This window comes from Hemitrygon akajei, chromosome 11 (genome assembly GCF_048418815.1).
Source record: "Hemitrygon akajei chromosome 11, sHemAka1.3, whole genome shotgun sequence".
In the NCBI taxonomy this organism is placed as follows: Eukaryota; Metazoa; Chordata; class Chondrichthyes; order Myliobatiformes; family Dasyatidae; genus Hemitrygon; species Hemitrygon akajei.
Window position 1 is genome coordinate 8,155,056 of NC_133134.1, and position 24,364 is coordinate 8,179,419.

The 24,364-nt window shown below is 44.0% G+C and overlaps 1 protein-coding gene across 1 annotated transcript in view; it reads left to right on the plus strand.

Annotated features, from left to right (window-relative positions):
- trrap (transformation/transcription domain-associated protein) overlaps positions 1 to 24,364 on the plus strand; it is a 305,269-nt gene that overhangs the window by 137,845 nt on the left and 143,060 nt on the right. Inside the window, exons 46-47 of the mRNA XM_073060184.1 lie at positions 4,863 to 5,009; positions 18,018 to 18,217. Coding sequence (XP_072916285.1) covers positions 4,863 to 5,009; positions 18,018 to 18,217 — 347 coding nt within the window. The remainder of the gene's footprint in view (positions 1 to 4,862; positions 5,010 to 18,017; positions 18,218 to 24,364) is intronic.

A 24,364-nucleotide genomic window follows, 5' to 3' on the forward strand; every position in this document is an offset into this window, starting at 1 on the left:
TCTCTCGAGACTAACGGATGCCTATTATTATTAGTTTTTACTTGCTGCCCTTTGCTGTGCTGGTGTTTAGGGCAGCAGTGAAGGCCACCATCTGCAGAAGGACGCTTCATTGCTGTTTCCATAACAATTGTTTTTTGACCAGTCAGGGTTGTTAGCCCTGAGCTGAACCCCTGAACCTGGTGGACCAGTGGACCACTCTTAGTCTGGCCTCTACACTTTGACCCTACCAAGGCCCTGACTCCAGCTGGCATAGCTTTCCGAGTGGGTGAGGCACACAAGCCTCAGAACCCTGCGAGAAGGTTGTGGTCCGCTTGGAGGACAGTACATAGTTTGTGATGAGATTATTGGTAAATTGGTTAATTATTGTCATGTACTGAAGTACAGTGAGAAGCTTTTTTTACATTCTGTGCGTCGAGGTACAGCCAATTGCCTGTCCAAACAGAAAAAGAACAGTGAAATTTATTGGTTAGTTACTAACATATTATCATAGTGCATAGTTCATATTGGGATTATCATTGTCATATGTACTGAGGTACAGTGATAATCTGTCCTGGGGTTGGAGACCTGCCTGTGTGTGGATGGGAAAGGGGCTTGTTTGCTGCTGTTCTTTTGTTATACCCGGGGCATTCTCTCCTCTCCCTGTCCCATTGGGCAGAGGATGAGAGCATGCTCAAGGACAGCTCTGTGCTGCCGGTTCAATGGTTCAACTTCAGTGGTTTCCTAGCACAGTATTCCCTGTCATATCTGCAAGGCAACAAATTTCATGTCATACGTCAGTGATAATAAACCTGATTCTGTATTTCTTACTCCGTCCTTAAACCGAAACCCTCTGGTTTTAGGCTCCTCTGTCCCATTTCTGTAGACTTCACAATCAGTCCTGAAAGACTATGTGGTTGTTTTGTGAAATAATGAAAATAAGTGATTCTGAGGACGGTTGTTTTTTATACCCAAACCACCAGTTCATCTATTTAAATGTTGACAGGCATCTTGTGCATTTACAGCAATTCTTTTCACTTTACAGATTTGTAGTTTAAATTAATTTAATGCCAGATTTGCCATTTGTGTGGAAATTCTATTTCCTCCTCACATTCTTTAGCTTAAGGCCATTAATGAATTCCTCCTGATGGTGTACAGTCTTGTGATGGACTGAACACTGTATTGTACTTGAAAGTCTCTGTTAATAGATAACAGAAACCTTATTTGTTTATTTGGAGAGACGGTGTGAAACAGGCCCTCCCAGCCGAGCAAGCCACACCCCCAGCACCCCATCTATTAAACTCTAGCCTAATCACAGGACAATTTACAATGGCCAATTAACCTACTAACCGGTACGTTTTTGGACAGTGGGATGAAACCAGAGCAGCTGGAGGAAACCCACGCAGTTCATGGGGAAAACGTACAAAGAGCTCGGAAGTCTGGAACGCCCAAAGCTGTAATAGCATTGTGCTAACCACTGTGTTACTGTGTTGGCCATCTGTGTGTTAGTGTGACCCTCCAACAGGACTGATCTCTCTCAAAGGCAGCAATGGTGTCTCTTTTGAGCTTAGTTAACTCCCAACTGTCTTCTGCAATGCCTTACCAAACTCCTCAGCTCAAGGGTACTAGGGATAAGTAAATAATTAATGCCAATGATGGCAAAATCTGAGAGCAAATAAACAAAATAAAGATGTAAAAATAGCAGTATACAGCCGCAGGAGTATGTGGGAATGAAGGAAGTTGTATTTTCCAATATTAAATTAAGTCATATCAAGATCAAATAAAGATTAGCTTTATTGGTCACATGTACATCAAAACGTTCAGTGAATGAATGCATTGCTTGCAGCAGTGACTAACGTGGTGTGAGGATCGGGGGCACCCACGAGTGTTGTGCCAGCATAGCATGGCCGCTACAGATAACCCTTGCGTCTTTGGAACGACAGAGGAAACTGGAGCACCTGCTGGAATCCAGTGTGGTCAAGGGAGAAGAACATACAAGATCCTCTGTCAGCGGTGGGGACTGAGCCCTGACCTCTCAGCTGGCGCTGTGATGCTTTACGCTATTCTCTCAGACCACTTTACCCTGAGTAACTTCAGATTCCTGTCTTATCATATATAATTATCTGTCAGTTTCTTTGTTGCCTTCGCCTATCACCTCAACCCTTTGCCTCTATCTCTGGCCTTCCCTGCCTCATCTGACTCAATCTGTAACTCAACATATCCCCCCCTCCCCTCACCTAGATTCACCTATCGCGAATCATATTGTCCCAGCCCTCCCTCTGACCTCCTTGTATTAGCTCTCCATGCTCTACTCTTTCAGTCCAGGTGAAGGACCTCGGCCTGAAACATCAACGGTCCATTACACTCCAGTGAACACGTGACAAATAAAGCTAATCTTTAAAATCCTGAGGTTTTTCTCCGGTATCATTCTTTAGTAGGAGCGTAGTATGCTGTGCTTGGTACCTGATTGGATCGAACAACTTAACCTATAGGAATACAAGAGATTCTGCAGATGCTGGAAATCCAGATCAACACACGCAAGATGATGGAGGAACTCTACAGGTCAGGCACCATCTACGGAGGGGAATAAACAGTCAACATTTCAGCAGCACTCGAAGGGAAGGAGGAAGATGCCAGAATAAAAAACTGGGGGGATGGGCAGGAGGTCAAGCTAGAAGGTGATAGGTGAAACCAGGTGGGTGAGGGGGGAATGAAATAGAAGCTGGGAAATGGTAGGTGGAAAATGCAAAGGACTGGAAAAGAAGGAATCTGATAGGAGAGGAGAGTGGACCATAGGAGAAAGGGGAGGATGAGGGGCACCAGGGAGATGAAAGGCAGGAGAGGAGAACAGTTGAGCGGCAAAGTGGGGAAGAAGAGGGAAGGGGGTGTTGAAGAATTTCCAGAAAGAGAAATCAATGTTCATTCCTTCAGCTGTATGATGTAATTATAAATGTAACGGCAGTTCCTTGTAGGTCTTGTGTGTCAATAAACATCGGGCTGGCTATCTCTGAAATATTGTAGAGCTAATTTGGTGTTGGTGTGAAGGAGCTGTCAGTCCTTCTGATGGACTGACAGATTCTTCACACTGACACCAAATTAGTTTTGTCAGTAAAGCAGGTGAGAAGTTGCATCGTGGATCACACTGCATTCTCCTCCAAATGGCAAATGTCCTTCACCAACAAATGTTATGATCGGTACCGGCAGATGTAATTTTAGCTTTGGAATTGGCAATTTGTCAGTTGTCATCTTACAGAGTGTTGAGCTCTTCCAGTGCGCTACTTATCACAGGCCCTCGTGTATGAACTTTGGAGCTGGGACTGATGCAGGTCTTGAGCTTTGCAAAGACCATTAACCTGCAGGAGTCAGCACCTGATTGATCCAAGTGTGTCGATCCTTTCACGGAAAATGTTGTGTATTTCTGTTGAGAGGTAGCAGCGTGAAGTGGAATGTCATAGGGTTGTACAGAGTGGAAAGATGCTCTTCAGCCCTCTCAGTCTATGAAGAGGTAAAGAAGGTTCCTCCTTCAGCTGTTCACCTTTTCTACTTTCTTACTTAATCTCTCCTCCCACAGCCATCCACTTTCTCCCTCACCTTGTCTCACCTATCCCCTGCCAGTTTGTACTTCTTCCTCTTCACCCATCACCTTCGCATTATTGCTTCTGACCCCCTTCCTTCCCAGTTCTGAGTGAGTGCCTCGGCCTGAAACATAGCAGTGAGGAGCAATGCCTAATGGTGCCAGCAATCAACGATTGGGTTCAGTTCCTGCTGCTGTCTGTAAGGAGTATGTATGTTCTACCATGACCTGCACGTGTTTCCTCTGGGAGCTGTGGTTTCCTCCCACATTACAAAGGTGTGTGGTTAGGATTAAGTTATGGGCATGCTTTGTTGGTGACATTTGCCAGGTTGTCCCCAGCACATCCTCAGACTGTGTTGGTCATTGATGCAAGCGGCCCATTTCCTTGTGTGTTTCGGTGTGTTGATGTACATACATCAAATAAATCTGATCTTACTCTTATCTAATCTTCTGTCAAATGTATCGAGACATAGTGAAAAGCTTTTGTAGTTGTGTCATCCTGATAGGTCATGCTATCAGGGTAAATGAAGAAAAATGGGATGCAGGATATCCTCCTGTACATCCTGCACGTAATATAGTGGCCATTGAGTGTACGTTTGTGATCTTCTGCTGCTGTAGCCCATCCACTTCAAGGTTTGATGTGTTGTGCATTCGGAGATACTGATCACCACTGTTGTAATCATGGTTACTTGAGTTACTGTCACCTTCCTGTCAGCTTGAACCAGTCTGACTATTCGTCTCTGACCTCTCTCATTAACAAGGCATTTTTGCCTACAGGATTGCTGGTCATTGGATGTTTTTTTTTGTTTTTGCACCATTCTTTGTAAATTTTAAAGGCTGTTGCATGTGAAAATCCCAGGAGATCAGTAGTTTCTGAGATTCTCAAACCACCCTGTCTGGCACCAACAATCACTCCACGGTTAAAGTCTCTTAAATAACATTTCTTCTCCATTCTGATGTTTGGTGTGAAGAACAGCTGAACCTCTTGACCATGTCTGCATGCTTTTATGCATTGTGTTGTTGCCTCGTGATTGGCCGATTTGATATTTGTATTAACGAGCAGGTGTACCTAATAAAGAGGCCACAGAGTGTAGGTTAAAGTTGTAAAGAAAGTGGAGTGCAGGTAGTCAAATATAGTGGTTTTGGGTATGAATGGGAATAACATCCAATAATCTGGAAAATCTGCTGGTTCGGCACCACCAAACTCCATGGAGGCTTACCGTAACCTGAAAATATGGTGCTTGTACCGCACTGGTCTTTTATTAAGACTTGCTCTAACTTGGATTCTTATCTTGGCTTCTTGAACCTTCAGGCACGTTGATGATCCTGAAGTCTGCTTGCAGCAACAACCCCAGCTACATCGATCGCCTCATCTCTGTCTTCATGCGTTCACTGCAGAAGATGGTGAGGGAACATCTAAACCCACAGACCACTCCTGGGGCGTCCGAAACTAGTACAGGTAATGCTGTTGTTTTTCATTTTATCTTTCATCCAGTAAGTCTTTAAACCATAATAAATTGAATTCATTTCCCTGAGCAGGGGTGGCGAACCTTATGGAGAACATGTGCTCAGATTGGCAGTAATCTTTGAAAAAATTTTCAAATTTATTGCCATCTGTCTACGTATATGCAGTACAACCAAATGAAACGGCATCCCGGACTCACGGTGCACCCATGAAACATGTTTCACACACCACACATAAGCCTAAACATTACCACAAAAAAGTCAATAAAGTATTACTAAAAATGTGTGTGCAGCACAGGTAAACAGTAAACAGCTTGCTTTCGTCGGTGGTGGCAGGGTATTCATTAGCCTCACAGCCTGAGGGAAGAAGCTGTTACCCAATCTGGCCGTCCTCGTCCTGGTGCTCCTGTCCCTCCTCCCTGAGGGTAGTGGGTCAAAGAAACTGTGGGGTGAGTGGTAGGAATCTTCAATAATGCTTTGGGTCCTTCGCATAGAATGTCACAAATGAGGAGAGAGTCCCCAGTGATCCGCTTGGAGGTTTCATCTCGTAGGCCATGACAGTTTTGAGCAGAGATTATCGTTGATTAATGAATTAGTAACAATAATTATGGACTTTTTAAAGACAAAGGTTGAGTCCTGTTGCTTATTTGCATGTGTTCAGTTTTCTGTCTATAACAGAGACAGATTGAAATAAATGAAGTTTTTAGAAACCTCTTCAAGAATGATTAATTTTGCATCAGTATTTACACGGGAGATGGACACAGAGTCTATAGATGTGAGGCAAATGCAACAGTGAGGTCTTGGACCCTATACAAATTATAGAGGAGGAGTGTTTGCTGTCTTGAGGCAAATTAGGGTGGATAAAACCCTAGGGCCTGACATGGTGTTCCCTCGGAGCCTGTGGGAGGCTAGTGTAGAAAATGCAGGTGTCACAGCAGAGACAGTTAAAATATTCTTGGTAATGGGTGAGGTGCTGGAGAATTGGAGGATAGCTAATGTTGTTCCTTTTTTTTTAGGAAAGACTCTAGAATAAGCCAAGAAATGACAGGCTGGTGAGCCTGACATCAGTATTGGGGAAGTTATTCTAAGGGACTGGATGTTTAAGTATTTAGCTGGACAGAGACTGATTTGGGATGGTCAACATGCTTTGTGTGTGGTAGGTCATGTCTAACCAATCTTACAGAGTTTTTCGAGGAAGTTACCAGGAGAATGAATGAAGGCAAGGCCGTGGATGTTGTCTACGTTGACTTTAGCAAGGCCTTTGACAAGGTCCTGGATGCAAAGTTGGTCAAGAAGGTTCAGTTGCTTGGCATTCTAGATGAGGTAGTAAATTAGATTGGATCCTGGCTTTGTAGAAGAGGCCAGAAAGTGGTTGTAGCTGGTTGCCTCTGACCGGAGGCCTGTGACTAGTGGTGTGCTGCAGGGATCAGCACTGGGTTCGTTTTTGTTTGTCATCTAGATCAACGATTGGGATGGTAATGTGGAAAACTGGATCAGCAAATCTGTGGATGACACCAAGATTGGGTGTAATGGACGGTGAAGACTATTAAAGATTGAAGCAAGATCTGGGCCAGCTAGAAAAATGGGCTGAAAATGGCAGATGGAATTTAATGCAGACAAGTGTGATGGGTTGCACTTTGGGAGGGCCAACCAGGGTAGTTTTTACATGCGGGATCCATTTCAACATTTAAGAGAAATTTGGATAGGTACATGCATAGGGTAGGTAGAGGCATAGAGGGCTGTGGCCTGAGTGCTAGTTGATGGGACAGGACAGGTTAATGGTTTGGCACAGACTAGATGGGCCAAAGGGCCTATTTCTGTGCTGTAGTGTTCTATGACTGTAACTTTTTTAAAAAAGGCTTTTGAAAAATAATATTTCTGAATAGTGTTGTTATTGTAACTGTTTACTTGCCAGACATTGATGTGTACAGCAGGTCTGCGAGGATTTCAAAACACATTATCCAACATCACATCTTTTTTCAACTATCTAGCTGGCAGCATGCCGGTGTGAGACATTTCCCGAGAAAACATCTCACAATCCTCAGGTTGTAAAAAAAAATCATTTACTGCTTTATTTGGCAGTATAGATAAAGATTCTGTATCTTTTTATTAAGGGTGGTTTTTAAAGAATCTGGGGTGTTCCTATGTGCCACGAGCCATCTTGGGCGCACATGCCACAGGTTCACCAGCCTGCCCTAGACAAAGGGTAAAATGTCATTCATCTCCCAAGCAATCTGTTGCTTTTATCAGCAAGTTGTTTTGATTTGTGGTCCAGTATATATTTTTTGCACAGTGGTGTGAAGATACAGGGAGGATGAGAAGATGAGTATTTCATATTTCAAAATGTCTTGCATAATGTACATGAAGACTTTTTTTCCATTGATGTTTCTGAATGATGTGCTTTGTATTGGATCAGTGTTACTGCCTCAAAGAAAACTGTTGAAAATGTTCAGGCATCACAGAATCAGCCGCATATTACGCACTTTCATTATACAAGTCCACAAGTGTATCTTTCTGATGTCAAGGTGATAACTGTGTAGGGAACGGAACATGGTGTTCTCCCAGTTGACGTTCTCAGAGCAGTTTCCATCTCTTCAGTACTCGTTCCACAGGATTGTCTGTAGTTCTGCAGATAATGGCAGAGGGAAGCTGAGTTTTTGGATGTTTTCCCATGATTTTGTGGGTTCCAGTTTCCTTCCACACCCTTAAGAAGTGCTAGTTGGTAGGTTAATTGTCTTCTGAAAGTACCCTTCATGTCAGGGCGTGGGAGGAGGATTGGGGTTGAAGATGATAGGCATGTGAGAGAGAGTAGGCACAACACGGTTAGCGTAGCAGTTAGTACAATGCTATTACAGTGCCAGTGACCTGGGTTTAATTCCTGTGTTCTGTAAGGAGTTTGTACCTTCTCCTCATGACCGTGTGGTTTTCCTCTGGGTGCTCCAATTTCCTCCCACATTCCAAAGACGTATAGGTTAGTGGATTAATTGGGTAGCACGGGCCTGTTGGACAACAAGGGCCTGTTACTGTGCTGCCACTCTAAATAGTAAAATAAAAAAAACAAGTAGGTCGTGGGAAAATATGTGGGGGAGTGCAATTGTTCTGCGAGTCAGCAGAGGTCAAGAATCCATCTTGTCATACCAGGGGACTATTCAGTAGTCTGATTAACAGTGGGATAGAAGCTGTCCTTGAGCCTGGTGGTACGTACTGTACTTTCAGACTTCACTACCTTCTGCCCAACAGGAGTGGCTTTTGTATCATTTGCCCTGTGGGGAGGGGGGGGGTGAGACAATGACCAGGGTGCATGGGGGTCTTTGATTATGTTGGCTGCTTTATTGAGGCAGCCATAAACACATAAAGCAGTACTCTGTGGGTGTGGTGAAAATTTTGGCCAGGATGTGATGGTTGAGAGGACAGAGAACAACTTACATCAGTGTATTAGAGAATAGGTTTAATCGAGTTCCCCAGCTGCCAGGTTGGGATTTGAATTTGTGTGTGTGTCTCTTTCTCATCGTTCTGTGCACTGTGTGATTACTGATCCTGAGACGGGTTTCAAAGTTCAGAGTAAATTTATTAGCGAAGTATGTGTATGTTACCATCTACTCCCTGAGATTCATTTTCTTGTAAGCATTTACAGGAAAATAAATCAAAAGAACTTATGAAACATTACATAAACAAAGACTGATAAGCAACCAATGTGCAAAAGAAGACAAATTGTTTAAATAAAAAATAATACTGAGTTGTAAAGAGTCCTTAAAAGTGTGTCTGTAGTTTGCTCTTTAGTCTTGTTGACATTGAGTGAAAGGTTGTTGTGGCACCACTCAACCAGGTTTTCATTCTCCCTTCTATGTGCCGGTTCGTCACCACCTTTTAATTAAATATGGCATCGGAGCTGTACATCGTGATAGGTGTAAAGTGAGTAGTGTGAGGGACTAAGCACACAGCCTGTGGTGCACCTGTGCTGATGGAGATTGTGGAGATGTTGTTGCCAATCTGCAAGTGATGGAATTGAGGACCCAGTTACAAAGGGTGATATCAAGGCCCAGGTCTTGAAGTTCAAGTTCAACTTCAAATTTATTATCAACTGACTGTACGTATATACAACCAAATGAAACAATGTTCCTCCAGACCATAGTGCACCCACTATACCAATATCACACACACCATATAAAATAATGTTGCCATAAGTAATAAAATATAATTCAAAATGCATGTCGTGCACAGCACAGGTTGGCTGTCAGCAGCTCTCTGTCCTAGTGACGTCCTCGGTGGTACAGGGTGTTCATTAGTCTTAGCCTAAAGGAAGAAGCTGTTACCCAGTCTGACACTCCTAGTCCTGATGCTCCTGTACCTCTTTCCTGACGATAGTGGGTCAAAGAGATTGTGGGACGGGTGGTAAGGATCCTCAACAATGCTTTGGGTCATTGTACACCATTTCCTGGTGTCAGTAAGGAGGCATGCTCAGGTATCTGCAGTAGAATTGATTGCTAGCCATGGCTTATCCCAGCTGAGCACCATCAGGGTGGGAGAAGAAAAGGGCCTGCGAAATCCCTGAATCTGTTGCCCTCCTGATTGTGAAAGAGATCAGGTTAAGGGAAAGGTTATATTTCTACAGATGTATGGTGGTGAGTGTTCTGACTGGTTGCATCATTGTCTGGTGTGGAGGGGCCACTGCAGAGTCTTCTAGTTGCAGCCAGTCCCTCATGGGTACTAGCCTCCTCACCATCAAGGACATCTTCAAAAGGCAGTGCCTCAAGAATGTGGCATCTAGCATTAAACACTTCCATCACCCAGGGTATACCCTTTTCTCACTGCTATCATCAGGGAGGAGGTGCAGGAGTAGGAAAATGCACACCCAATATTTTAGGAACAGCTTCTTCCCCTCCACAATCAGATTCTTGAGCATCTCGTGAATCCATGAACACATCCACACTGATTTGCTCTGTTTTTGCACTTATTTCTCATTGTCCCATACAGTGAATTTTTATATAGTGTACTGCTGCTACAAGGCAACAAATTTCATGCACACATCAGTGATAATAAACCTGATTCTGGTTCAGAACCCTGAACTAATTTATACATTTGTGCTTTGTTGGCAGGATGCAAATTCTTGTCTGGGTGTGACTGTTGAGATGGTGACAGATAATTTACGTCATTGTATTGGGGACTGGGTTGACCGTAGGCAGTTAATGTTTGTATTGATGAAAGGCAAACAAAATCCATTTAAGCTCCACTAACAGTTCTGAAACAAGGCATTTAATTTCAGATTTTTAAACATGTTTGCAAGAGGACACGTGCCCGAAGCAAACACAAGTAATATGTCAATCCGAAGTGTTAATTAAATTGCGGTTATTGCAAGCACAGCCTATCATGGAACCAAGATAGTAAAAATTCAACAAGCTTTGTTGAATGCTGTTTTGAAAACTCTCTTTCTGCAGATTTCTTCGCCCTCCCTGCAATCAAGAGGTACCCAGCCCTACAGATTCAGCACTTCAGCTATCTTATGTCTTAATTGCTGATGTTGTTGAGATTTAGTAACCTCTATGTAGTCCTCCAGTTTATTTTCTGATGGTTGTAGAATCTCCTCTGTGTTAATTAACATGCAGCTAGAGTTAAGTCTTTTGCAGAGAGACAAGTCGCTGTGAATTATTAATAGAGTTGAATTCTAGGATAGGTCAAGGATCTTGAAAATGAAGGATTCAGCACGATAAACATTAAACAGGTATTATTTTTGATACCAGGAGAAATGATTGCAACTCGGTGTCCTGCCATGTAGTATTTTAAAACTGATAGTTACTTAGATTTCTTTTGACAAAAAGAGTGATGTAAATTTGTAACTGACATGGAAGAACATTTTGTTAGAAGCACTCTGTAAACAAGATGGAGCAGCAAGCTGAGCTGGGCAGCTTGCTGCAGTGTGTCAGCAAAGAGTGATGTGTGGGAGGTGGCAATATCATTATTGTTGATCATGTTTAATGAGCAACTGGAAAAATATATGGAGCCAGACATTTACTAGGTTGCATGCCTACAAACTAAATCCTCAATTTTTTTTTGCTGAATTGTTTAAACTGAATAGTGATGGGCTTAAAGTGCTGCAAAAGGGCCAGTAACATCATGAAGGATCCCACCTACCCTGTTCATGGACTGTTTGTCCCACTCCCATCAGGGAGGGGGCTCCTCGCCAAGCAGTAGGGCTGATCAACTCCTCCACATCCCAACCACCACTGCTTTTTCATTTCCTGTCAGAGTCACCTTATGTACAGACACCCCTGTGCCTAGCGTCACTTAATGGGCATACAATCATTTATTGTATATGAGCAATCTTGTGTATTTATATTTATTGTGAGGTTTTTTAAAATTGTGTTATTTTGTTGTTTTTTCTGGGGTTTTTTTGTGCTGCATTGTATCCGGAGTAACAATTATTTCATTTTGCTTTACACTTGTGAACTCAATGACATTAAATAATCTTGAAACTTGGATTTTTAATCTTTAGGTTGTTTTCTTGACACCTTAGTCCTGCACCTTAAGGCATTCCCTCTGGCACTCTTTGTTGGCTGGGATGAGGACAAACCCAGGCAGAGAGCTGAAGTAAGGTCAAACTGTGGCATAATCCAGCTGTAATGAGGTGCTTATGTTAACATTGGGAGTATGGACCTCTTCCCCTCTGCCAGCAGATGGCGCTCATAAGCTTTGAGTGGGTTGTTCATTATATTTCCCTTTGCTTCCACCCACCCAAGAGTAATGCCGTAGTAGTGCAGTCACTCAAGTCAAGTATGATAGTCTCCTAAACTGTCTTTATTGGTGGGTCTTCAGGTAATTGTAGAAGCCGATCCGGAATCCACATAACCGGAATATTATGATGGATTTCTTTAATGAGGAACGCCTGTGTATGACTTTGTTTAACATGGGGAGGCTGTTGCATGGGCAGCCGCTACATAGTCCTTGGCAGATCAGGGTTAGAGCCCAGTGGCATGAAAAGCAAGATGACTGGGGTCCCTTCACTGCCGTTGTGCTTTATCATTATCTTCTGCCACGTCTACCCCTGTGTCCTTGGTTGGATTGTTCTTTGCCTGGAACCTCCCTCCTGACCTTTATGCAGTGGATGATCCTACCAGGAGCCAAGTGCCAGCTGGATAAACTCCAGACGGCAGCGTTCTCGGGATCTTGGGAACTAACAAGCCTTTCCGCCACAACAAGGTAACAGTCCTCGGAGGGAACAGAACACAGGGAATGCTGAAAGTCTGAAATACTGCAGACAATACAGGGTGCTCGGGTGGTTTCTGTGGAGAGGGAAGCAGAGCCAGTGTTTCCAGTCCATGACCTTTCATTAGAGTTGGAGAATCATGGATCCCTTCCTTTTGTTCTTTCTCCTCATCCCAAACCCTATTGTATCTTTATTCAAAACTCCAAAGATGCTGCAAATCCAGAGTAACAAACAAAGTGCTGGAGGAGCTCCGCAGTACTCCCCTCCATAGATGCCTGACCTGCTGAGTTCCTCCAGCAGTTTGTATGTGTTATCTTTATCCAGTTCCAGATAGAAAGTCACTAGCCTGAAATGTTAGTCACGTGCCTTCATCCATAGGTGTTTCTTCACCTGCTTTTGTTTTTCCAGCGGTCTGTAACATTATAGAATGTGGAACGTTACAGCGTAGTACTGGCCCGTTGGTCCACAATATTGTGCTGACCTTTTAACCTATTCTCAGATCAATCTAACCCTTCCCTCCTGCCATCCACGTGCCTGTCTAAGAGTCTCTTTAATGTCCCTAATGTGTCTGCCTCTGCCACCGCCCCTGGCAGGGCATTCCACGCACCTATCGCTCTCTGTAGAAACGCAAACCTCTGACATGCCTCCTATTTTCTTTTCCTCCAACACCTTAAATACATAAACACAGGAAATTCTGCAGATGATGGATGATCAAAGCAACAGACACAAAATGCTGGAGGAACTTAGTAGGTCAGGCAGCATCCATGCCCCCTCTCCCCCCCATTCAAGTTCAAGTTTATTGTTATTCAACTGCATACATGTATATATAGTATACTGCCAAACGAAACACAGCTCCTCCAGGCCAAGGTGCACAACACAGTACGTATAACACTCACAACATACAAAGTAATATTACCACAAAAAAATCAACAAATACCAAGATGCATTCATGACACAAATTATGAAATAAACAGTATAATGCTACATGATGAGAGCTGGGTGGTGGCAGGGAGATTATTAGCCATTCTGCATTTCCACCCTGGGAGCAAGTCTCTGTGTGTCCATTTGATCTGTGCCTCTTATCATCTTGTGCACCTCTATTAAGCCATTTCTCACTCTCCTTCAGAGAGAAAAAACCCACTTCATTCAGCCTATTATGGTTATTACTCTACTGTGGGTTTATTGAGTACGCCAGCAGGAAAATGAACCTCAGGGTTGTATATAGTGACATATATTTACTTTGCTAATAAATTTACTTTGAATTATCCTCATTATGTGGTTCTCTGTGCCCCTGTTCCAGCCTTCTTCACTGGTCAGCTTGGCACGTGAAATGATCGAAAGCAGACCTTAGACATTAAACATATGGAGTGTGTTCAGAACTAACAGACTTCCAGCATTTGGGATTTTTATTTTGGATTTCAGTTTTTGTTTGGTTTAGAGAAGAGTTTTGCCATCTTTGTGTTAGCTTTTGTATAAGATGGCTATGATTTCTCATGACTTTTTTGATTTTGTTCTTTTTCACCTTCTCATCTTCTTGACCTGACCTGTGGCTGTTTCTGTTGTTCTTCCAACTACTAACAATGAGGGTTTTTAATATAATGGGTTGTTCTTCATTGCCTTTTTACAATGCCAATAAAAAGTAATGTTCTGAGCAACGTTTAGTGTCTGAAAGAAAGACTTGAGTTTGTATAGCTCTTAAAATATTGTCATAGTATTCTGGTGGTGGGGTGGAGATGCATCTCTACCAAAGGAGGTGTAAGGCATTCCTCCATTTTGCTAGCCTGCAGATCAAATTCCTCAAATTCCTAATGGAACGTATCATTTGTCGTGCCTTTGTAATTACATCAATATGTTGGGCCCAGGGTAGATCTTTAGAGATGTTGATGCCCAGGAAGTTGGGGAGGTTAGTGTCCATGATGGAACTGGCTAAGTTTACAACTCTCTGGATTCGCACCTCTATACCACGGGTGCAAACAGTCTGAATCCTCTCCACAGCAGATCTACAAAAATGAGAGAATTGCAAAGTATTGTTTCAACAAACTTGAAGTCATTATTGGAGTTCTTTTGTTCGTACAAACCTTTCATCATCATGAAGTTTATTGATTTCGAAAAACTAATTTTTGAGTGGATCAGAGGAGGCAGCTTCCTATGAAAGGTTGTGCTGCAAAGATGCCTTCATGAGGCATTGACAACAATCTCAGTAATTGGCTTGGCATTGAAGAGTGGTTGCATTGACGTGGTGCCCTTGTGTCTGGAAAATGAATGAAATTGCATTTAATCACTAATTTGTGTTTCCGGGCCAAAAGTGTGAATGCTAATTTACTGTTGTGCTTCATTACCATGCTTTGCAGTCACCCACACAGCAGCAACCTTGAAGCTGCTGGAAAGTTACCTTGTAGTGACATTTAATGTCGAAACCACCACTGACTGTTCTACACCTAAATTGCATTCTGCCTAGAAAATACACTAAAGGAATGATAAACACAAGAGATTCCGCAGATGCTGGAAATCCAGAGCAACAAACACAAACTGCTGGAGGAACTCAGCAGTTCAGGCAGCATCTGTGGAGGGGAATAAACAGTCACTATTTTGGGCTGAGACCCTTCATCAGGACTGGAAGGGTATCGGCAAAAGCCCAAATAAGACGGTGCAGGGAGAGGAAAGAATACAAGCAAGCGGGTGATAGTTGAGACCAGGTGAGGGAGAAGCCACTGCCTGTAAAGATTTTGTACGTTTTTCCTGTGACCACGTGGGTTTCTTCCAGGTGCTCCAGTTTCATCCCACAGTGCAAGGATGTATGAGTTGGTGGGTTAATTGGTCATTTTAAATTGTCCTGTGAATAGGCTAGGATTAAATCGAGGGATTGATGGGCACTGTGGCTCGAAGGGTCATTGAGGAACAATTTCTTTTACACAAAGGGTGGTATGTGTATAAAATGAGCTGCCAGAGGGAATGGTTGAGACTGATACAATAAAAACTTTGAAAAGACAGTTGGACAGGTAGATGGTTGTGGGCCAGATGCTGGCAACTGGGACTGCCGTGGTTTGGGATTTCTGGTTGGAATGGACCATTTGGGCCAAAGGTCCTGTTTGAATGCTGTCTAACTCTCTGAACTCGATAAAATCAATACTAAAACACTGAAAAAAAATAAAAACACAAAATGCTGGCAGAACTCAGCAGACCAGACAGCATCTATAGGAGAAGGTAGTGATGACGTTTCGGGCCGAAACCCTTCATCAGGAGTGAAGTAACATGGGATGGTCGAGGGGGAATAAGAAGTGGGGGGAGGGATAAAGTAGAGAGCTGGGAAGTGATAGGCTGGAGGGAAATGGGCTAGGGGGAAGGTGGAGAATTATGGGAAATAAAAGAGAAAGAAAGGTAGGGCTGGGGGGAAATATAGTGAGGGGGGAAAAGAGAGAGAAAGAGAACCAGACTAAAATAATAGATAGGGATGGGGGTAAGGGGGGGGCAGGGGTATCAACGGAGGTCTGTGAGTTGGATGTTCATGCTGGCAGGTAGGAGGCTACCCAGACGGGAGATAAAGTATTGTTCCATCGACCTGCGTGTGGCCTCATCTTGACGGTAGAGGAGGCCATGGACAGACATATCGGAGTGGGAGTGGTCTGTGGAATTGAAGTGTGTGGCCACAGGGAGATCCCGCCACTGCTGGAGGACCGAGCGCCGGTGTTCAGCAAAACGGTCTCCCAGTCTACGGTAGGTCTCCCCAATGTATAAATGGCCACATCGGGAGCACCGGATACAGTATATCACCCCAGTTGACTCGCAGGTGAAGTGGTGCCTCACCTGAAAGGACTGTCTGGGGCCTGGGATGGTGGTGAGGGAAGAAGTGTGGGGGCAGGTGTAGCACTTCTTCCATTTGCAGGGATGAGTGCCCGGAGGGAGGTCAGTGGGGAGGGATGGGGGGGATGAATGGACAAGGGAGTCGCGTAGGGAGCGATCCCTGCGGAAAGCCGAGAGTGGGGGGGGAGGGGAAGATGTGTCTGGTGGTGGGATCACGTAGGAGGTGGTGGAAGTTACGGAGGATTATACGTTGGATCTGTAGGCTGGTAGGGTGATAGGTGAGTACCAGGGGGACTCTATCCCTGGTGGGCTGGCGGGGGGATGGGGTGAGGGCAGAGGTGCGTGAAATACGGGAGACGCGATGGAGGGCAGAGTTGATAGTGGACGAAGGGAAGCCCCTTTCTTTAAAAAAGGAAGACAGCTCCTTTGTTTTAGAATGAAAGGCCTCATCCTGAGAGCAGATGCAGCGGAGGCGGAGGAATTGAGAGAAAGGGATAGCATTTTTGCAGGAGATGGGGTGGGAGGAGGAATAGTCTAGGTAGCTGTGGGAGTTAGTAGGTTTGTAGTAGACGTACATACATATGGCCATATCCATATGGCCTTCTGTCCATGGCCTCCTCTGCCGTCAAGTCAACTGTGGTGATATACTGTATCCGGTGCTCCCGATGTGGCCATTTATACATTGGGGAGACCCGCCGCAGACTGGGAGACCGTTTCGCCGAACACCGGCGCTCGGTCCTCCAGCAGTGATGGGATCTCCCTGTGGCCACACACTTCAATTCCACAGATCACCCCCACTCCGACATGTCTGTCCATGGCCTCCTCTACCGTCAAGATGAGGCCACACGCAGGTTGATGGAGCAATACCTTATCTCCCGCCTAGGTAGCCTCCTACCTGCCGGCATGAACATCCAACTCACAGACCTCCGTTGATACCCCTGCCCCCTTACCCCCATCCCTATCTATTATTTTAGTCTGGTTCTCTTTCTCCCTTTTTTCTCCCCAGCCCTACCTTTCTTTCTCTTTTATTTCCCATAATTCTCCACCTTCCCCCAAGCCCATTTCCCTCCAGCCTATCACTTCCCAGCTCTCTACTTTATCCCTCCCCCCACTTCTTATTCCCCCTCGACCATCCCATGTTACTTCACTCCCGATGAAGGGTTTCGGCCCGAAACGTTGTCACTACCTCCTCCCATAGATGCTGTCTGGCCTGCTGAGTTCTGCCAGCATTTTGTGTTTTTATTTATTTCCAGCATCTGCAGATTCACTCGTGTTGCCACTAAAACACTGAGGTAGGGGCTCAGCCCAAAACATCAACTAGATGCTACCTGACATGCTGAGTTCCTCCAGTGTTTTGTATGTGTTACTCTGGATTCCCAGCATCCGCAGATTTTCTCCTGTCTATAGAATCTCAGCAGGGCAGGCAGAGTCTTTATCCCAAATTCATGGTCATTGTTCCATTATGTTTTATGTGCTCCATTTTAGTCTGGTTATGCCTCAATTGTAGTATTTAAAGAATGTTCGGCTATATAAAGTCCACAGGACAGTTCTTGGCTCCACAGTAAGATGTGAGATGATTCTGGCTGAGGCATTGGGAACTTTTTTAGCTCTATTGCAGCTGGAGTTGGCATTCTCAGCAGGTTACACTCAGTGGCCACTTTGAGAGGTACAGGAGTGGAACCTGGTATTGCCTCCAGCTGCTCCAGTTTCCTCCGCGTTCCAACGATATACTGGTTAGGGTTAACGAGTTGTGAACAGACTGTACTGGCGTTGGAGAGTGTCTTCAGGCGCCTGTATTCCCTCCATGTTTCAGAAATGTAGGATTAATAAGTTATGGACAAGCTTTGTTGGCATCGTGAGACTTGCGGGCTGCCCCAACCACATCCTTGCACAGTGATGGTCATCGATGCAAACGATGCGTTTTATTCTGTGTTTTGATGTATCTATGACAAATAAAGCTAATCTTTTTTTAACATGGTGAAACACGTTTCTCTCTGACAGTCACTATCGAGCTGATCATGCTCAGTCTGGAGCTTGTGAAAACTCGCCTTGCTGTCATGAGCATGGAAATGAGGAAGAACTTCATTCAAGTCATCCTGACATCTCTCATCGAGAAGTCACCTGATGCCAAGATTCTTCGGGCCGTGGTGAAGATAGTGGAGGAGTGGGTGAAGAATAATTCTCCCATGGCAGTAAACCAGGTGAGAGCAGTACACTTGGAGGTGCATGTAATTGAAGTCTAAGTTATTGGCATTTATAGAATACTTCAGATTCTGTGATAAATTACACTCATTGGCCACCTCTGACATGGCCTCTATCTTATAATCACCTGGGAAAACCGTCGCTGGCTATCCATTCAGTCTATGCCTCATATAATCTTCCAGTCAAGATGGCACCTGCCTAACAATGCTCCTTTGGTCGACATCTTCTGGATAGATCATGAAACCATACTTTTCACTTCTTTTATGTCTTTTGCATTTGTTTTTCATCTTGGATGTGGTTCTGGAACTGTTGGAGCCTCTGATTTGCTGTTTGGAGATCGATTGGGTGTTGCAGCGCTCTGCAGTCTTAGGGAGGATTCTGGGAGGCAGGGACAGCGTGAGCCGATGTTTGACTCCATTTTGCCGATTAAAGTGTTGAGGGAGATTGTAGCATCGAGGGGAATGTGGGAGCTTGGAGAATGTTTGGGTGCTTCAGTGATTTCCATCTCCGAGAGGGTTCTGGGAGACAGGCAGCATGCGTGAAATTCATGGCGAGGAGGCCTTGGGACTCTTTGCTTTTCGACTCCATTTCACTGATTAAAGCTTCCATTGCTCATCAATTAAAGCGACGAGGGAGATTGAAGCATCAAGGTAAGTGCCAGCTGCCTGCCTTTTGATGGCTCTGCTACGGAGAGGGAAAGATCTGCGTGAGAGTGTTGCCCAGGTTTTCTGCGTATTGAATGTGGACTTGGCCTATAGATTTCCCCCCCAATCTCATAGTTTTTTATATTCTGTTTTATTTTGACCAGTCTTTCTTGTTTTATTTTGTGCGGGTAGTGGGACTTGAGGATTGATGTGCCTGTTCCATCTTTTTTGTTTTGTGCAGGAGGAAGGATTTGGAGGTTGATGTGCCTGTTCTGATTTTGTTTGTTTTTTTGTGCAGGGAGGGGGCATTTTGGGGGCTGCCTTTCTTTTCTTTCTTGGTTTCATGGCTACACGGAAAAGAAGAATTTCAGAATTATGTACTTTGATAATAAATGAACCTTTGAACCCATATTTCCTGTACACCTCTACAAGTTGCCTCTCATCCTCATTTGTTCCAAAGAGTAAAGCCCGAGCTCACTCAACCCTTCCTATTCTTAAGATCCCTAAGATCTATTCTCTACACTCAGTGGCCATTTTATTATGTACACCTGCCTGTTAATGCAAATATCTGATTAGCCAGTCATATGGCAGCAACACAATGCATAAAAGCATGCAGACACGATCAAGAGGTTCAATTGTTGTCAGATCAAACATCATAACGGGGAAGAAATGTGATCTCAGTGACTCTGACCATGGAGTGATTGTTGGTGCCAGACAGGGTGGTTTGAGTATCTCAGAATCTGCTGATCTGTGATTTTCACGCACAACAGTCTCTATAGCATATACAGAGAGTGGTGAGAAAAACAAAAGATACCCAGTGAGCAGTAATTCTGTGGGCGAAAATGCCTTGTTAATGAGAGGTCAGAGGGGAATGGCCAGACTGATTCAAGCTGACAGGAAGGCGATAGAAACTCAAATAACCACACATTACAACAGTGATATGCAGAAGAGCATCTCTGAACACGCATCTCTGAAGTGGATGGGCTACAGCAGCAGAAAATCACAAATGTGCACTCAGTGGCCACTTTATTAGGTACAGGAGGTACCAAATAAAGTGACCACTAAATGTATATTTAATCCAGTGTGTTTAGTCGTAGAGAAATACATCGCGGAAGCAGGCCCCTCAGCCCAACTCATCCATGCTAACCGAGATGCCTGCATAAGCTAGTTGCATTTGCTCGTATTTGAACCATATCCCTTTAAATCCATTGAAATAATGTGAGGGTCATGTTTTCACAGAAAGTAGTCCTTTTGCCCAAATCGTCCTGGCCACCCAAGGTGCCCCTGTAATCTAGTTCCATTTGTTCATGATGACATGACTTAATGAAAGCTCACTAGAAACATCTTTAAAATAATTTAATATGTTAAAAGACAATTTTTATATAAATGCCACCAAATACCCTTCTGTTGAAATGTGCACAGTAATGATATATACATTAATCTTTGTATTCATGAACTATTTCAGGTCTATGTGTATTAACCAAGGGTGCATCAGGATATAGAACCCAAGGTTTAAGTAGTTAATTCTATAATGTCCCACGCCTTGCAATGTAACACTTAATTGGTGTGACGTGATGTCATGCTTTATAATGCTGAATGTCCTGATCGCATTTTGCAATATTTCTTGAAGCAATTATTTAATTGAGTTTTAAGTTTCTGAATATTGAAGCCAGCACACACTGCAGATTGTTGGCTATGGGTGAGAATGGGAGAACAGAACAGTACTCTGTGACTGCTTTGAAAGGTTGTAATATCTTCAGTCCTTACATCTGTTAATGCATTGAACCTCCACTGATTACTAATGCATCAGGAGATGGATTATTGTTTTTATTCCTGTATCATTAACCAAGCATGGCATTTAGAACATAAAGCAGTACAGGCCCTTCGGCCCATGGTGCTGTGCCAACCTTTAAATAACTCCAAGGTCAATTTAACCCTTCCCTCACACATAGTCCTCTTTTTTTTAAATCGTTCACGTACCGTACTTATCCTCTACCAGCACCCCTAGGCACCTGCCACTCTCCGTGTAAAAACAAGCTACCATTGATGTCCCCACCCCCCCATACTTTCCTCCAATTGCCTTAAAATTATGCTGTCTCGTATTAGCCATTTCCACCATGACTGTTCACTGTCATCCTCCTCCTCTCCAAAGAGAAAAGTCCTGACTCGCTCAGCCTATCCTCATAAGATCAAATTTCACAGTACATTTATTATCAGTGTGTGTACATTATACAACCTGGAGTTCATCTCCTAACAGGCAGTCAAAGCAAAAAAACCCACAAAAATGAAGACCTCAAGCACCCAGTGTGCAGAGAAGAAAAACAAATCACGCAAACAATAAACGCAAGTTAATATTGTTCTGAACTGAAGTCAACAAAGATGGTCCTGTCCATAGATCCCTAGTTCAGTTCAGAGTGGAGCTACGAGCTGAACTGGCCCGTCCCTCACCTCAGGCCCTGAAATCCTGACATTTTCAGTATGGGATCAGTGGCTTCGGTACACTTTGGGACCTGAGCCCCGAGCCTGTAATCCAAACTTTTTGATTGGGCCCAGTGCTTAAATTGTCCAAACATCAGGTTTAGTTTTTTCAATACACTCTGGGACCTGGAATCAGAACCGAAAATGGGTTTAATATCACCGGCATTTGTCATGAAATTTGTTAACTTTGTGGCAGCAGTACAATACATGATAAATACAGAGAAAAGAAACTGAATTACAGTAAGCACATATATGTGTATTAAATAGTTAAATAAGTAGGGCAAAAACAAATAAAAAAGTAGTGAGGTAGTGTTCATGGGTTCAATGTCCATTCAGAAATCTGATGGCAGAGGGGAAGAAGCTGTTCCTGAATCGGTGAGTGTGTGCCTTCAGGCTCCTGTACCTGTTTCCTGTTGGTAACAATGAGAAGAGGGCATGTGCTGGATAAATCTCTTCTCCTAGGACCTTTCTCTTTGGAGCGAAGAAAGATTTGAAGTGACTTGATAGAGGTGTACAAGATGATACAAGGCAGAAAGAGAGTGGACAGCTGATTTTGAAAAGGTTGGCACTACATTATGAGCCGAAGGGCATATACTGTGCTGTACTATACCTAACAATTGCTTAAACTAGCTGGGAGGATGCTCTGGTCAGCATGGGCCAGTTGGGCTCTATAACAATTATTGTGGAAACTATTCCAATGCCTTATTTCACACAGGCGAATTGCTCTGGCCCAGATACAGTATCAAGAAGAGACTAAAGTTTGCCCCAATTCTGCAATCATTAGACAAAGCAGGCTGGGCATCCTAACGACTTTAGAATCCATTACATTCCAAGTCCTGCAAAGGAGCAGACCAAACCTCTTCTCCCTTACTCAGCACAAATGATCATCAGTTTCATTGCTTGCTGCGTGAGAAACGAATATAGGCTCATTAACATTTGCAAGTTACAACATATTTTGTGCATTAATATTTTAAAATGGTTTCTGATCCAGTATGAATAATTAAATGGACAGCAGTGAAATCTGTGATATTAAGTCGTCATTTGCGATCCAGACTCCATCTCTTGGCAAAGTGATTACCAGTTAACGAGGATTTAATTTCTCGTTAAATGTAACCAAGTTAATTTTTAGAGCAGGGATCCAATTCAATCTGCATCACACTGCTGACTCGTGCATCCGGCAGTCACAAGCCACTCTCTGTGGCCACTTTATTAGGTACACCTGTACTAGTAGGCAGCCGTCAATCCCAGCGGATCATGGGTTTGTGCCTCTGGTGGACTGTGTCCTATCAAGGGAGCAAGCCTGGGCAGGAAGGTTTGAAGAACTGGCCATTGCCCATGTAGCAGGTTCCCCCTCTCCACGTCACTGATGTAGTCCAAGAGAAGGGCAAGTGCCGATACAGCTTGGCACCAGTGTCATCGCAGACACCTGTACATCTGCTCATTAATGCAAATATCCAATCAGCCAATCATGTGGCAGCATCTCAGTGCATAAAATAATGCAGACATGGTCAAGAGATTTAGCTGTTCTTCACACCAAACACCACAATGGGAAAGAAATGTGATCTAAGTGACTTTGACCGTGGAATGATTGTTGGTGCCAGATGGGGTGGTTTGAGTATCTCAGAAACTGCTGATCTTCTGGGACTTTCATGCACAATAGCTTGTTGAGAATCCAGAGAATGGCGCGAGAAACACAAAACATCCAGGGAGCAGCAGTTCTCTGGGCAGAAACATGTTAATGAGAGAGGTCAGAGGATGATGGCTGGACTGGTGCAAGCAGATACGAAGGTGACAGTAACTTAAATAACCACGCTTTACAACAGTGGTGAGCATCTCTGACCACTCAACATGTCAGCATTTGAAAAGGGTGGGCTACAACAGCTGAAGACCACGGGGATACACTCAGAAGGCAACTGACTATAGTGGAGCTTATATCACAGCCTGGTATGGAAACACCAATACCCTTGAATGGAAAATCCTACAAAAAGCAGCGGATATAGCCTAGTCTGTTACACGTAAAACCCTCCTGAGGACACTTACACGAAGTGTTGGCACAGGAAAGCAGCATCCATCATCAGGGACCCCCGCTGCTGCAGTTTTAGTTTTAGTTTTCAAGCACCCCGGTTATACTGCACCTGATTCTAAGCCATTAGATACAAGTTTGTGTCTTTGTGATGCTGGTGTTCACAATGTTCAGCAGCCTGACCAATCGCACTACTGAATGCTGGTACCGTTGAAGATCACTTCACTTTATTTACCAAGGGAGAGCTTAATCTGTATTAATTTCCTTTTGCAAAGAACGCTCACATACTGACCTTCCCCGCCCACTCCCTCCAGTGTTATCCACTGGTGTCTCAGACGTTCGCCTGGTGCTGAATATGATATTAGAAAATAATAATCAGCTGAGGACAGACTTGACTGATAATCAATGCTGGAATCACACCCTTGATCCAGAGTGCCCCAGAGGTCTGGCACTGAGCTAATCATACTCTTCCCTCCTGCCTATCACCGCTGTCTCGCTTGTTTGCAATGGTGCTTTAATTCTTGTTCCTGTTTCCTCTATTTGTTCATTTGGAATCTGTGATTTGAAGTGTAACATGTATGAATGCACAGTGCAGCAGCCGGTCACAGAGTCACACAACGTGGAAGCAGGCCCTTTGGTCAGGTCCGTCCTGACCAAAATGCCTGTACTAGCTAGGCCTATTTGGTCCATATTTGTTCATTTTTATTTAGAGATGTCACGTGGTAACAGGCCCTTCCAGCCTAATGATACCACTCTGCTGAGTTATTCCCATGTGACCAATTAACCTTCTAACCAGTATGTTTTGGAGTGTACAGGGAAACTGGAGCACCTGGTGGAGACCGCTGCGCTATCAGAGTGGATAGCCTAATGCTTTTACAGTGCCAGTGACCCAGGTTCAACTCCTGCCACTGACTGTAAGGTGTTTGAATGTTCTCATGACTGCACAGGTTTCTTCCCATGATCCAAAAGTAAACGGGTTAGTAGATTAATAAGTGTGATTG